The following is a 16,960-nucleotide window of genomic DNA, read 5'->3' on the forward strand; positions in this document are numbered from 1 at the left end:
TACACCTGAACAGCACATATGTAATAGTTATGTGTGTGTGTGGGGTGGGGGGGGGGGGGGGGGGGGCAAGGACAATGAGTTAACCCAACAAGACACAAGCCAACGGACACTGCAGAAGAGATTGCAGTGGGGGCGAGAGAAAAGTTCGTCCGAAAACAAAAGCTGGAAGATGAAAAACATCATTAGACTGAATATTTCATGCGCACGCATGCATTATTTATCCCGCTCCTCTGCCTCTTCTGAGCGGCATTCCAATGCAGACATGCATGCATGTTTCCGAGATGCTGGATAAGACCATTTTAAACGCATTTATTGCAGTCATCGTCATCAACAAACACCACCTTTTCGCCTGAGGAGTAATAACCATAATAAATACACAATAATGGCGCAATCAGCACACTTAAGAAAAGACCGTTGAAACCTTAACAACTTTTAAATGAAAAATAGCGCGAGTGAAGTCACAAACATCAAACTGTACTACTTATTATTTTGTAATTATTATGCTATAGTTGTAACTTTGTCTTTGCCTCCTTGGATACGCTCAGTGCCCTCGATGTTTAGCTCCCATTCTCACTGAACCAAGAATTAAGTTTAGGTCATTGTGACAGGAATGCTACTGGGCCAAGTTATGCTGAATTCAAAAGTCACTGTTTTTGCTCTGCATGGTTTGTGAATTTGATTTTAAATGAATGTGAAGCCCTGAAACTGTAGAATAATCTGCTCCTTCCTGCACGGCATGACTTTGATTTTATTTAGCACGTTTGCCCTTAGGCTTTCAAAAAATAATGCTAAAAAGAAATTCCAACTATACAAAATAGACGTTGCTTTAGTGTATGCATGTGTAACACAAGTAGCTCTGCATCTGATTTCAGCAGTCCAACCATAAGCCTATTCAGTAGTAGTCGACCATGTTGCATAACGATTAATCAAGCTCAAGGAGGGATAAATTACGTGGTTGCCGAATCTGTCGAAGCGTGTATCGAAACCAAACATCGGAAAACACCACACCAGTTTCGCTGCCACTCTCGAGGTTGTTAGCTGTCATGGTACACTGGGGCGAGACCTCCTACAGACATATGGCGTGTTCAAGGGAAATGTGTGGAGAAGCAGTGACCTCGTCTGGCCTAAAGCGATATTGCACACTCACAGGCAGCTGCCCGAACGTTATATGGGCAACTTCAAAAGATATCTTGGGCGCTCACGTCACCTCAAGGTATTAAGAAAAAAAAGCATTGATGTGTCACAAAACAGCTCTCCGGTTTGATTCCCAATGGAAGTGAAAGGTAATGAAATGGAAACTCCAGAGAAATAGCCTCATGCATAGGGCCACAGTAAATGGCAGGAATTACCCCCTTCCAAACCACCCCCCCACCAGAAAAGGACATCAAGGAACTATTTATGAATCCATCCATCCCTTTTCCTGGACAAAGTTCCTGTGGGAGGGTCAGCTGGAAGCATGGGAAAGTTTCTCTGGCTTTTTCCGATCAGTCAACTCCTTATAGGGCACACGCAACACCGACCATCAACCCAGGCGGTTAGAACCAAGCAGATCTCCGCTTGTCACCACAGCACTTCAGAACAACAATAACAAAATCTACTTTACCAGTGATAGGTAAGTGCAAGTTATACTTTTAAATATATATATGTATATATATATATATATATATATATATATATATATATATATATATACATACATATACATCCATATGATATCCCAAAGCCACAGATTTGTAGAGATCTGTGTAACATTTTACAAAGGCACCATGTAACGTATGCTTTTTCATCATTTTCCTTTCAAATGTGTTTTCAATTACGCCTAGTTTTAATAAGGGACACGCTTCGTTTCTTTTGATGGTAAGCTACTGCAAGGGCAGGTCCAGAGGCTATATTACATGTTTTGACTCACATTGGCTTAATTCTAGACAAACGTGTGTGTGTTTGAAACTGCATACACAGTGTACCACTTTCATTTCGTCAAGATGTGTATTTCTGACGCGCATTAGTTTTAAGACTTTACACTTTGTATTTCGTTTTGGACCTAAGCTGAACTAGGGTAGGCCTACTTATTAACTCTTATTAACTGGGGTAGCCGCACGGTGTGTCATTATCCCAACTGATTTTAGGCAAACTTGACAGCACAATTCGGGAACACTGGTCTAACCGAGCGTGTGTATTCTGATGAGCTGCATCTTATTGAAACGGATAACCAATGTCTTCCTCTCGGCACGGATCGTGCGCTTTTTCGCGTGCGCTGTACAAATGCAAACAGTTTGAAGTGCCTTGAGCGAGGGGGGAAAAACAGCAAAACAAATAATCCAGCAGATAAGGCCAGAGCAGTAATGGCACGGCGCGAAGGATGTTTACACAGATGTAAATCACTAAGACTTAGGGAATGTCAAGTCTGGAGAGCAAGATTCCCCTAGGCTATATGGAAATATAGTCAAAGCGCGAGCGGACTCACGCCGCTCGCGTTAGAGAGCAATAAAAAATAAAACCAAGCCGTTGTTGCCCATTTAATTATGTGTGAAATTGAAACCATGTCAAAGCTTATGTTTTAAATGTGGAAAATGCCTGAAGCTTGTTCTTGAGCTGGGCAAACCAAATGGAAAATTTCAACAAGTCTTGCCTTCAAGTGAGTGACCCCACATAACCTTATCGACGTAATAGAAAACATGTTAGCAAATAGTAGGCCTACTCGGAGGGCGGAACCAATCCAGGTTCTGATCAAAGCGATGCAAATGTAAAACAGTGTAAAATGAGTAATGAGGTGGTCATGACCTGCTGTTGATGATGACCATTTGAGCCAAAGTGAAGTGAACATGACTTATCTGATGTGTGTTTCCTGATGAATAATAATAAAAAAATCAGATTTAAACACATGGAGATGACGCTCTCACTACAGCACACGAGGGATCATTTTAAAGAAAAAAAATAAACATCTGTTTATCTGTTTAATTGTAATTATAACTGTGATATAATTTAGTTCTCTATCTCTCTCCAAATCCCGGATGAAGACATGTTATCTCTAAGGGAGGAGTGAAAGTACCACACACCAGATTTGCCCATTTGAACTAGAGTCCGCCAGTGATGATTCATCACTATTGAATTCTCTCACTTAGCATCTTTTAGACACAAGCCTTTCCACTCTCTACTCTACTGGTGTCTGTACCTGTTTGTAGAGCATTCACTCGTTCAGTACATATTTCTTGGTGTTTTATGCCCCCAACGTCGTGTTAAAGGCAGCGCTGCCTGGAAGGCGCTATGGTTAGGCAAGGGTTAGGGTTAGGATAAGGTGCCGTTAAGTCGACGGTGGCAGCGCTGCCTGGAAGACGATGTTGGGGGCTTAAAACACCATCGAGCTTCAGTACATAGTGTACTACAGTGAATAATTGTACACTACACTGTGCACTGTGTGTGTGATGTGAATAAGTGTGTATACTACATAGCGCACTGTGTGTGTGATGTGAATAAGTGTACACTACACTGTGCACTGTGTGTGTGATGTGAATAAGTGTGTATACTACATAGTGCACTGTGTGTGTGATGTGAATGAGTGTACACTATATACTGCACTGTGTGTGTGATGTGAATAAGTGTAGACTACATAGTGCACTGTGTGTGTGATGTGAATAAGTGTACACTACTTAGTGCACTGTGTGTGTGATGTGAATGAGTGTACACTATATACTGCACTGTGTGTGTGATGTGAATAAGTGTAGACTACATAGTGCACTGTGTGTGTGATGTGAATAAGTGTACACTACTTAGTGCACTGTGTGTGTGATGTGAATGAGTGTACACTATATACTGCACTGTGTGTGTGATGTGAATAAGTGTAGACTACATAGTGCACTGTGTGTGTGATGTGAATAAGTGTACACTACTTAGTGTGAGTGTACACTACATACTGCACTGTGTGTGTGATGTGAATGAGTGTACACTACATACTGCACTGTGTGTGTGATGTGAATAAGTGTACACTGCATAGTGCACTGTGTGATGTGAATAAGTGTACACTACATACTGCACTGTGTGTGTGATGTGAATAAGTGTACACTGCATAGTGCACTGTGTGATGTGAATAAGTGTACACTACATACTGCACTGTGTGTGATGTGAATAAGTGTACACTACATAGTGCACTGTGTGATTTGAATGAGTGTACACTACATACTGCACTGTGTGTGTGAATAGCACACTGTGTAATGTGAATAAGTGTACACTACATAGCGCACTGTGTGTGTGATGTGAATAAGTGTACACTACATAGCACACTGTGTGTGTGATGTGAATAAGTGTACACAACATAGTGTGAGTGTACACTACATACTGCACTGTGTGTGATGTGAATGAGTGTACACTACATACTGCACTGTGTGTGTGATGTGAATAAGTGTACACTGCATAGTGCACTGTGTGATGTGAATAAGTGTACACTACATAGTGCACTGTGTATAGTATATAATATGTGTGTGTGTATGTGTGTGTGTAAATGTGTATATGAATGTGTGTGTATATTAATATGTGTGTGTGTGTAAATGTGTATATGAATGTGTGTGTATATTAAAATGTGTATATGAATGTGTGTGTATATTAATATATGTGTGTGTGTATGTGTGTGTGTGTAAATGTGTATATGAATGTGTGTGTATATTAATATGTGTGTGTGTGTGTGTGTGTGTGTGTGTGTGTAAACGTGTATATGAATGTGTATAGTATATTAATATATGTGTGTGTGTGTGTGTAAATTTGTATATGAATGTGTGTGTATATTAATATATGTGTGTGTGTGTGTGTAAATGTGTTTATGAATGTGTGTGTATATTAATATATGTGTGTGTGTGTGTGTGTAAATGTGTTTATGAATGTGTGTGTATATTAATATATGTGTGTGTGTGTGTGTGTGTAAATGTGTATATGAATGTGTGTGTATATTAATATATGTGTGTGTGTGTGTGTGTAAATGTGTATATGAATGTGTGTGTATATTAATATATGTGTGTGTGTAAATGTGTATATGAATGTGTGTGTATATTAATATATGTGTGTGTGTGTAAATGTGTATATGAATGTGTGTGTATATTAATATATGTGTGTGTGTGCCCAGGTGACGGAGGATGTCCAGAGCTGACTGGAGCTTCCTGGAGCAGCTGCTTGAGGAGGGCCAGGAGAACTCGACCGGCGTGGGCCGCGTGTGGCTGACCGTGCTCTTCCTCTTCCGCATCCTGGCACTGGGCACGGCCGCCGAGTCGGCCTGGGACGACGAGCAGTCCGCCTTCGTGTGCAACACCAAGCAGCCGGGCTGCGAGGAGGTCTGCTACGACCAGGCCTTCCCCGTCTCCCACTTCCGCTACTTCGTCCTGCAGATCATCTTCGTGTCCACGCCGACCATCTTCTACTTCGGCTACGTGGCCGTGCGCGCCAGGAAGGCGGCCGAGAGGGACGAGCGACGGCAGGCGGCTGCTGAGGAGGAGTCGGAGGAGAGGAAGAAGCAGTTGAGGAGTCGGAGTCATGGAGCCGGCGCAGAGGGAGGGAAGGCCAAGCTGGAGGTGATTCAGGAGAAGGACGAGGAGCCCGTGGTGGTGGAGGAGGAGACGGAGAAGAAGGAGGCGCAGGGAGGAAGAGGAGGGGGGAGGCGAGGTGCGGAGAGGCCCAAGCTGAAGGGCCGGCTGCTGGGCGCGTACGCGGTCAGCATCGCCCTGAAGCTGGCCCTGGAGGTGGGCTTCATAGTGGGGCTCTGGTCCCTCTACGGCTTCACGGTGCCAGCGCGGTACGAGTGCCGACGCGAGCCCTGCCCGCACACGGTGGACTGCTTCGTGTCGCGACCCACCGAGAAGACCATCTTCACCATCTACATCCAGGCCATTGCGGCCGTCTCCGTGCTGCTCAACGTCCTGGAGCTCTTGAACCTCCTGCAGAGGGCCATCACGCAGCGCCTGGAGAAGCGCTACCGCCGCCAGACCCCCTGGCCGGTCCGCGCCACGCGTGAGATCGCCCGGGCGCCCTCGCACCTGGAGACCAGCAGCGAGACCACTCTAGCGCCGGCCTACGAGGAGAGGGGGCATCAGTACCTGCCCGGCATCGACGCGGAGGCACCACAGGCTGACCAGAGCTGGGCGCTGGAGGTGGGCACTGGGGAGACGGTGCCGGGGCTGGCGTCCGACCTGCTGCCCAGCTACCTCAACTGCATCAGCGGCATGAGGCCCCTGGCCAGCGGCGGGCACCACCACAGACTCCAGCAGCACCAGCAGATGCACAAGCAGAGCAAGCGCAATAAGCACGGCCACCACAAGGGCGGCGATCCCAAGCACAGGCATTATGTGTGAGGCCCAGGGTGGGGTAGATGCTGATATGATGGAATGTCTTTAGGGAACAGGCAGGGGGGAACAGCATACACACACACACACACACACACACATGGATAAACATGGGAATACTCACATACTTGCACGTATGCATATATTCTCACACTCTTACACACATGTAAATATATTGACATATGCACATGTACACACACACACACACACACACACACACGTCCCCCGGGGTTCTGTGGATTACAGTAAAAGTGGAGCCATTTCCCTTGTTTGGATGGATACTTGTGTGATGTCTTTTCCCCTCTGAACTTAATTACGCCCGAGGGACAGGAGCCAAAAAAGGCCAGTCCTCTTTCCCAGCAAGCACTGGGGCCCTGGCGTCTGAGAGAGAGACACTGGAGGACCCTGATCTGATCTGATCTGATCTGAGCTGAGCTGAGCTGGACTGGACTGGACTGGACTTGACTGGACTGGACTTGACTGGTCGAGGGGACACATAAGGACTCTATCAGCGGCGTTCAGAAAGCAGATGTGTTGTGGTGACACTTTAGGGAATAGTTTGATCTAAGAACAGCTTTAGGGTGAATGATATTTTGAGAGCCGAGTCAATGGCTCAAAGTAGTGATTTATTTTGACGTAGTGAGTTGCCCACAAGGTTATTGCTGTATGCTTTTTCCTTGCAAATCCATATGCGGCTCTAACTCAAAACTACTCCAATTAAGGTCATTTTGTGCCCTTAACGAAATATTACACTCATTATCATCCCAAAAATAGATAGGTTGTTATCATCCCAAAATAGATAGGTTGTTTTCTTGGACCGAACTATTCCTTTAAGGACGTTATGAGCGTGCTCAGAAAGCAGCTGAGTCGCTCAGTCTATGGGGACTCGTGACACGACCACAGCAGCGGTACAGAGAGGCTTACACTGTGAGGACAGTAATGGGAGCAGGCTGCACTTATGACACTTATGAGATAAATATATTTAACAAAGATATAATTTAAATTTGTATGCTGTTTATATTTATATTTATTCTATGATGAAGCTAGATGTGAAAACAAAACTTTATAATAAAGTTTTTTAATGCCTTAAATGACTTTCTGTACATTTTCATTTCATATGACTAATTTCTGTTTGAAAACAGAGACCGAAACCTTCATTGCATTCTTGCCTGTAGACTGATAAAATTGCACACTTGTACTCTACTTTAAGTAGTTTTGGAAAATAATTCCCCTAAATAAATAAAAATCCTGGTCGTTATGCACCTTTTCTCTTGAAAAAGATTACCCGCAGCATATTGGGGTTTTATTCAGGCACAAATATAGGTCTAAATTCTTCCAATGATCTGAGCCATAGATTTGAATGCATCTCAGTGAGTGACATTCACACAGTTGCTAGATTGTTAGTCTTAAGAGTGAGATGCTGGTGCTTTTTTACTGAAATCTTATTGATAATGAATAAACTTAAAAAGGGAGATCCAAGGTCTAAGAGGAGCCAAGGAGCAGGACCGGAGCTCCTGTCCTGCTCCTCCCGGAGCTCCTGTCCTCCTGTCCTGCTCCTCCCGGAGCTCCTGTCCTGCTCCTTGGCTCCTGTTAGACCTTGGATCTCCCTTTTTGACTTCTGCGTCCTGTTCCGTGAGCACCAACCAGGCTGAAGCGCAGGTGGCCCCCTTCTAATGAATAAACCTCCCTTTGAGTTGTCTCGTCAGGCGAGAATCCACAATATTAATCTGACACATGCACAAATTAGATTTTTATTCTAGCCGAATTGAAAATAATATGATTTGGGTGGAACAAACACAATATTCATATGAAAATTATGTAAAGTAAAACAATATGAAAATAAATGCCATGGAATGGTGATTATTCAATTCTGGATCTCCAGTGGTATTTTCCCTCGAGCGTGCATGTGGACCTGGTTCATTCTCAGCTGACGGGCTTTCGCTACTCGCTGTAGATGAGGACAGATCACTGGGCTCAGAAACGTGTCTTACCTGCCAGGGCTGAAGCCTGCGAGGATGGAAAAAGCATAGAAATGCCAGCAGTGTTTCAAAGCAGAACACATTCTCCGTCATCAGGTAAGGGTGCTGTCCAAAAAAATAATAATATATTAACGTTTGAGAGAATCCAGATTGCCCCCCTGCTCCCCTACCCTCCACCTGTCTGTCTGCCTGTCTGTCTGTCTGTCTGCCCACCTGTCTGTCTGTCTTATTTTCTGCCATTCTCAATTTCTGTCTGTCTGTCTCTCTGTCTGTCTCTCTCACTCTTGCTATCTGGGTCTGCCTCGATTACGTCGTCTCCTCTGCTCTACTCATTAGTAAATATATGGATATAAATATATATGGATTTGTTTCTGGCAATACATTTGTTGCAATGATACTGCCAATAAAGCATATTTGGATTTGGAACAGAGGATCAAGTTTAATTTATTCTCATTGACATTGGACAGTGAAAAGCACAGCCAACATGGTGCACACACACACACACACACACACACACACGCACACACACACACACACACAGGTTTCAGTCTAAAAATAAACAGACAGATGTTGAGCGCTGATAGAATATTGGAGATTAAAGTAGAGAAGGACACACCATAACTGGATTTGAATTAGTGCCAGTAATGTGGGGAGAGACAGTCATGTGGGGAGAGAGAGACAGTCATGTGGGGAGAGACAGTAATGTGGGGAGAGACAGTCATGTGGGGAGAGAGAGACAGTCATGTGGGGAGAGACAGTCATGTGGGGAGAGACAGTCATGTGGGGAGAGACAGTCATGTGGGGAGAGAGAGACAGTCATGTGGGGAGAGACAGTAATGTGGGGAGAGACAGTCATGTGGGGAGAGAGAGACAGTCATGTGGGGAGAGACAGTAATGTGGGGAGAGACAGTCATGTGGGGAGAGAGAGACAGTCATGTGGGGAGAGACAGTCATGTGGGGAGAGAGAGACAGTCATGTGGGGAGAGACAGTCATGTGGGGAGAGACAGTAATGTGGGGAGAGAGAGACAGTCATGTGCGGAGAGACAGTAATGAGACGCTGATGATAATGAGCCTCCAGATCTATATCTCATCATCTCAGAGCCACATCTGATTCAGACTAGGACTAAGGACACACACACACACAAACAAACAATACACACACACACACGCAAACAAACAATGCACACACACACACACACACACAAACAATGCACACACACACACACAAACAAACAACACACACAAACAGACAACACATACACGCACACACACGCACGTGCACACACACATGCACAAACAAACAACGCACACAAACACACAACACATACATGCACACGCACACACACACACTAACTCTGCCGTTAATGTGATCTGGCTACAGGTGGATGTGGTCCAAATTCATGCCATATTGGGGTCGAATCAGTGTCACAATTGTGTAATAACTCAACCAGACTCATACCAGGTCCACATCAGGTCTGCATTCAAAATGATCTGTTCATACAAACATGTTCGCCGCGAACGTACGCCTCAGTTCAAGGAATTTGAACGCACCTCCGGTCCACACCAGATCGGGCCATGACTCAGTCAGCTGGCATCTGGGTGGGCGCTTATCTGACAGAGACCCAGAGCAGGGCCATTCACACACACACACACACACACACACACACATAGGCCTCCCTTGACCAATTGGAGGACAATAATAATGGCAGAAATCTCCACAGTCTCTCTCCCTCTCCGCTTGTACTTGTTATGGCTCCCTCACGGCGTGCACTTTTGCCTTCTGAGCGCCGGTGTTTCTTCTCTCTTCATCGATGAGTACTGTAGGTACGCGGGCACGGTCTGCCTGCCGGTGGAAAGAATGCGGAGCCATCTCCTGTTCTCTCACAGCCACGCTTGTTCTCCATGAAGGATTAATGATCTCTCCTGAGCCGCACTGTACGGTACGTGCGTGCGTGCGCGCGTGTGTGTGTGTGTGTGTGTGTGTTTGCCTGTTGTCGGCCGTCCTGCCAAGAACAACCCGCCAGGCGGGCATGCTGCAGCCGTCCACACGGCCAGTTATCCTGAGTGCCAGAGTGCAGGGGTCAGGGGGGGTCAGAGGTCACGGAACAGCTGGCAGAGGGGCCCCTGCCTTATGACCTCGCAACGAGCGAGCAGAATGGCCATGAACAGGAGAGAGGGAGGGAGAGAGGGATAGAGAGAGGGAGGGATGGAGAGATAGAGAGACAGAGGGGAAGGGAGAGGACAGAGAAAGAAAGTTAAACGAGAACAGAGCGAGAAAAACAGAGAGAGGAAGAGAGAGAGAGAGAGAGAGAGAGAGAGAGAGAGAGAGAGAGGAAGACAGCGTAGCCAGTGTTCTGTTCAAACAGGGAAAGAGAGAGATTGAAAGAGAGAGAGAGAGAGAGAGCGAGAGAGAGAGAGAGAGAGCGAGAGGAAGACAGCGTAGCCAGTGTTCTGTTCAAACAGGGCACTTTTCCCTTTTCTCTGGTTTCCCTCTCCTCTGTGAAGCTCTCTAGCTCCTTCCTCTTGTTTAGTCAGCGGCAGTGCAATCAGACCACTGCCCTTCCTCAGCACACACACACACACACACACACACACTCAGAGGAGCCTCTCATCTCACAGAGCCTGGGCCGCATCAGGGCCACATCACTGCCCTTCCTCAGCACACACACACACACACACACACACACACACACTCAGAGGAGCCTCTCATCTCACAGAGCCTGGGCCGCATCAGGGCCACATCACTGCCCTTCCTCAGCACACACACACACACACACACACACTCAGAGGAGCCTCTCATCTCACAGAGCCTGGGCCGCATCAGGGCCACATCACTGCCCTTCTTCAGCACACACACACACACACACACACACTCAGAGGAGCCTCTCATCTCACAGAGCCTGGGCCGCATCAGGGCCACATCACTGCCCTTCCTCAGCACACACACACACACACTCACACACTCAGAGGAGCCTCTCATCTCACAGAGCCTGGGCCGCATCAGGGCCACATCACTGCCCTTCCTCAGCACACACACACACACTCAGAGGAGCCTCTCATCTCACAGAGCCTGGGCCGCATCAGGGCCACATCACTGCCCTTCCTCAGCACACACACACACACTCAGAGGAGCCTCTCATCTCACAGAGCCAGAGCCGCATCAGGGCCGCATCAGGGCCACATCAATAGCCTTCCTCAGCACAACACAGACACGGCTACAGCACAAAAACACACTCAGAAGAGCCTCTCATCTCACAGAGCCTGGGCCGCAGCAGGGCCGCATCAGGGCCACATCTGGCAAGCTCATGTGGCCGATGTGGCCGTAGGCCACGCTGACATGGCGCAGCACAGGAAACGGCTCCTAACCTTGTCAGATACTGTAAGTAAGAGGATCAGCCAGGTCACCAGCATTCCGCAGTCAGCTTTCAGCTGTAATCCCCACGCAGGGCCTGCCAACAATGGCACCATGCACACACACACACACACACATACACAGAGAGATAGACTGACACACATATACATACACACACACAAACACACACACACACAGACAGACACACACACTGCCGTGCAGACACATACACCAACACACCAAAATGCAATCAATCACAAACCATTTCCTAACATTGTTCTTCTGACCAACCTTTCTTTCGTCTTCTTCAGCAGCAGCAGCAGCAGCACTGACCACTCACGGAAATACAGACATCCCAGCTAACAGCTGACCGCTAACAGAGACACAGTGCAGAGAGTCCCAGCTAACAGCTGACCGCTAACAGACACACAGTGCAGAGAGTCCCAGCTGACCACTGACAGAGACACAGATAGCGCAGATACACACAGTGAAGCGCATGCAGTGTTGCAGTATTCCCTTGGCACTCTCTCCCACACTGCGTTTGGACCTATATGCCACTATACACACAGGGCATGCTGGACGACACAGGGCATGCTGGACGACACAGAAACAACGCGCAGGATGCAGAGCGGTGCCCACAGGTTTGGATGGAGTTGGAGTGTTTTTCAGGGCGGGCCGGCCGGCCGTGGTGTGTGTGTGTGGTATGGAGTGGGCAGGCAGTGTGTGTCTGTCAATGTGTGTGTGTGTGTGTGTGTGGTACGAAGTGGGCAGGCAGCCTACTCAGCCTCAGGGGATCTGGACACAGTCACCAACCTTTCTCTCTCTTTCCATCTCTCTCTCTCCCTCTCTCCATCCTTGTATCTGTCTCTTCCTCTCTCTCTCCCACATCCCCTCTACCTGTCTCACTCTCTCTATCCATTTCTCTCTATATTTATTTCTCTCTCCATCTCTCGCTTTCTGTCTCCATTCATCGCTCACACAGTCCCTCTCTCTCTCTCCATTTATCTTTCCTGCACTCCTTGACGTCTCACTCTGTGCATATTTCTAGTTTTCTTTTTCATCTCTATTCTCTCCCCCTCTCTCCTTCTCTCTCTCTCACCCCCCCTCTCTCTTACCCCCTTCTCTCTCTCTTTCTCTCCCTCCCTCTCTCTCTCTCCATCCCGTTGCGTTCCTCAGGGCCGCAGTACCAGACAAAGGTGCCAAACTGTGGCCCTGTGGCGTTCAGAAGACACCTCGTACCCACACATCCTGCTAACGCAACGGAAGAGACATCCTCACTGAGAGAGAGAGAGAGAAAGAGAGAGAGAGAGAGAGAAAGAGAGCACAGCAGAGCAACAACAGGCACCAGCGTGAGCACAAAAACAACCCCTCTAAAAATAAAGCTGTTTGTGCTGCGACTGCATGATTTAGTCTCTGGAAGAAGGCAGGGAGCACATAAAAAATCCAACAATCCTTTTGTCAAAAAAAAAAAAAATCCCTTTTGTCTGAGACATCTACATTTGTATTCTGGGACAGAATGACAGAAATTTTGGTGAGCAGAATCCTCGCTCTCTGTCTCTCTCTTGTAATGAGACAGAAAGCCAAACGGACTGACTTGGTCTCCCAAGCAGAACTGCACACAGATACTTTCATCAGTGAGTCACCATAGAAATTACATTCTCTTTTGTGAACACAAAGGTGGCAAGCGTGACTCTCTAACTGTTCTCATATAATCACATTATTATATGAAAATGCTGAACATACCCCTTGGCTAGGTCCGCACTACCAGGCCAAATCCGATTTTATAGCTTGATGTGACATATCTGATATTGTCGAAACAGCACAAGTCACATGAAATCTGACTTTTCCATTCTGATTTAGGCCACTTCCATATATGTATGTAAAAGTCTGATGTGACATGCAGTCTGAACAGTTACATCGGAATTCATGTGACTTTTAAGTTCTTTATTGACATTTATCAAAATGTTGCGCTGGCGGAGTTCCAGATATGTCACAGGAGCAGCACAGAAATTGGGGACACTCTCTTTGATGTGTGCTGTTTCATCACTCGGAGGAAATGAAAGAGTTCGACAATTCAAGGTAGTCGGTCAGTTGGGTGCTGTGCGTGTGGTTTGTTGTTGTATTGTGTGTGTGGGTCAGTTCAGGATCTATCACCAGTCCTGACTGGGGTAGGAATCTCATATTGGCCACATTTAATAAAAACAGCCACACAAACAATCAGCTTTGAGCAAAACATCAGATTTGAGCATTACAGTTCCGTTCACATCAAAAAAATGTTAACTATAATGATAACAGCAAAGAAGAATCAGTGTGGACGCTTTTACCGTTAGTAATACATAGTTATCGTTTTACCGTTATAGTAATACATAGTTATCGTTTTACCGTTATAGTAATACATGGTTAACGTTTTACCGTTACAGTAATAGGCCTACATAGTTATCGTTTTACCGTTATAGTAATACATAGTTATCATTATCGTTTTACCGTTATAGTAATACATGGTTAACGTTTTACCGTTACAGTAATAGGCCTACATAGTTATCGTTTTACCGTTACAGTAATAGGCCTACATAGTTATCGTTGTACCGTTATAGTAATACATGGTTATCGTTCCCGGTGCCAACGGCCCTTAAGGCTTGCGGTGTGAACCTAGTCCTAGAGTCAGTGTAGCCTGAGTGTAATCTGCCTGACACCTCTGAGCTGCTGCATGTTCTGCATGCATAAGACAGCTCCCCTGTTCTACACTGCAAAAAACAGCTTATCTAATAAAATGGCAGAATAGCTTCGAAATTGAAGGACAGCAACTGTGGAAGGTTTAGTACCTGTGGAATATATTTGTAAGTGAAGGACATATGAGTAATACTTAAAATCGTTCATGCTATTTTTTTGTTAAGTCACAAATCAGTTTTACAGTTACAAATCCTGATACACACACACACACACAATACATATGAGATGCTTCTCATCCCTAAGGTGGTGCAAAAGTCTGTGCACCTGCAGAAAAGATTTGTAACTGTAGAACAACTTTTTGTGCGTAGAATATTGATTTGTATTTGTAGATTATTTTTGTAATGGTAAAATATTTTTAACTGTAGGATGATTTGTAGCTGTAAAACGGATCCGCACCTGTAGAATAGATTTGTAAGTGTAGGGCATATTTGTAATATTGACAATTACTTGTACAGATCATTTTTACAGTTACAAATCATTTCTACAGTTTCAAAATGTAATACACACGTACAAAACATTTGAGTCTAATATTCTTCTATACAATACCAAATAGATTTTTTTGCAGTGTTATCATTGCCTGTATTATCCAGGTCATACAACTCTCTGTTTGCGTAAGTGTGTGTGCACACACAGTCATGAGCACAATGTATTGTGTTTTTCCCTGGATTGACTCCACAGAAATACACACTGAACATGCTCTGACCCCGCTCCAAAACAGTCTGAATAGGCAATCCTCACAAGCAGCACATCAACACTAGACAGCGTTCTGAATTTAGACCGCACAAAACTAGAGAGAGAGAGAGAGAGACAGACAGAGAAATAGAGAGAGAGAGGGAGGGAGGAAATGGGCTTGGACGGACTTCCTGGTCTGTCTTCGGAGCCTCTGGAGTGGATTGTTCACCCAGACAATGGTGTGGAGGTGGTGGCGTTGTTACATTGTTTCTCATTCCTCGAGGGTTGGGGGGAGGAATGGGCAACCCCCCCCCCCCCCCCCCTCATAAGTTCTACTGAAATGTCATGGCCAGCTCATCAAAGAGTCCTGATGGATAAGGTAACATAACAGGGACGTGGTCAGCATGCTAACAGTGCGTGGACATTCAAAAGGTGGCCGCACACACAGATAGATACACACACACACACAAACATATTCACACACAGACGCACGCACACACACACACACACACACACAGACACACAAACACATGCACACACACACACACAATGCAGTCGACAGGATGGAGGCCAGTGAGCAAACAGTGCGTGGACACTCAAAAGGTGGCCCCCAGCCTGCCTGATTGCCTTCTTCAATAGGTGGTATAGGGCAGGGGTGGTGTGTGTGTGTGTGTGTGTGTGTGTGTGTGTGTGTGTATGTGTGTGTGTGTGTGGTCAATCAGTTCCTGTTGACGAAGCTGGGCGAAATTGGCTTGTTAGTGTGCAGTGGGCCGGTGAGTCAGCAGAGCATCACTTCCCACCTTCCTCAAGGGTCACTCGAGCGATTCTCCAAATCGGAACAAATACAGGAATGATGTTTTTGACAAAACGAAAGCCTTCTGTAAATTCTTTAAATTGGACAACTATATGATTTTGAACATTTTTCACTTTGGCCCCCATGAGCAATTCTTCAGCGTGTGTTCAGCCCAGTGTATCCAAATAGAATCAGCTGAACAATCAACAATCAAAGGACACACGAAGATCAGGGATTGGTCCCCTGGGATGGTCCTCAAGAAACAATAATGGACTTGTCTAATTACCCCTGGGGTGGTTCAAAGGGGGCCATTGCTGGGGCAGTTGTGGGAACTGCGGGGTGAAGAGCCTGGGAACGGGGCGTCCCTCAGGTGGCGGGCCATTGTTCTGCGGGACGGTGGGAATGGCAGTGGTGGTGCCGGCGTGCGCCATCATTGTTTGCGGCGCTCACACACACTCACACACACATCCTGCTGTTGAGAGGGAGGCACAGGGGCGACAGCCGTCGCGCTTCCCTCTTCTATGCCCAGGAACAATGGCTTCTTTCCTACCAGACACCCTGGGAAACGTGTGTGTGTGAGTGGGTGAGCCTCACTCCGGCCTGTTACCTGCGCGCACACACGCACACACACACACACTCTTACTGATACAATCAGTATGAACGGTTGTGCGGGAAGCTCCTTGATGCTTTTCTAAACATCTTGGCACCCTAATACTAATACTTGGTGAGATGGTGAGATATGAAGAGATGTTGTACACTACTACAGTTCACCCCTTTCAGCCCAAAATGACTCATACCAATGCCAAATGTTACTTTTTAATGAATCGTTATTTGACCAAAAGGTTTCTTCTGACTTGAAATAAGATAAGCTCACCATCTTTTGTCATGTACTTTGTCATCTCAAGCTAGAAGGATCAGTCAAATTAAAATTGACAGCAAATCAAAATTTGGCATGAGTATGACTTATTTCATGGCCAATGATGTGTTGTTTCCACTCTCTCCACTGCTGATTAATGTTGAGATATCAGCAGCTTTCATCAGATGTTGGCGCTGATCGGTGCTGATTACGCTGGGATGTCAGCTGAAGATACTGCTTATGAGACAAAGGGCTTC

General features: G+C 46.2%; 1 protein-coding gene and 1 long non-coding RNA gene across 2 annotated transcripts in view; one reads left to right on the top strand and one right to left on the bottom strand.

Moving 5' to 3' along the window:
• The window catches only part of LOC121696102, a 12,634-nt gene extending 6,161 nt beyond the window's left edge, over nucleotides 1-6,473 (bottom strand). Inside the window, exon 1 of the long non-coding RNA XR_006026244.1 lies at nucleotides 6,399-6,473. This is a non-coding gene — a long non-coding RNA (uncharacterized LOC121696102). The remainder of the gene's footprint in view (nucleotides 1-6,398) is intronic.
• On the top strand, nucleotides 1,421-7,417 carry gja4 (gap junction protein alpha 4). The gene is made up of 2 exons (XM_042077431.1): nucleotides 1,421-1,612; nucleotides 5,111-7,417. The coding sequence occupies exon 2, from the start codon at nucleotides 5,121-5,123 to the stop codon at nucleotides 6,327-6,329; it is 1,209 nt and encodes a 402-aa protein (XP_041933365.1). The 5' UTR covers nucleotides 1,421-1,612; nucleotides 5,111-5,120; the 3' UTR covers nucleotides 6,330-7,417.
• The last annotated feature ends 9,543 nt before the right edge of the window (nucleotides 7,418-16,960 follow it).

This window comes from Alosa sapidissima, chromosome 21 (assembly GCF_018492685.1).
Source record: "Alosa sapidissima isolate fAloSap1 chromosome 21, fAloSap1.pri, whole genome shotgun sequence".
Lineage (NCBI taxonomy): Eukaryota > Metazoa > Chordata > Actinopteri > Clupeiformes > Clupeidae > Alosa > Alosa sapidissima.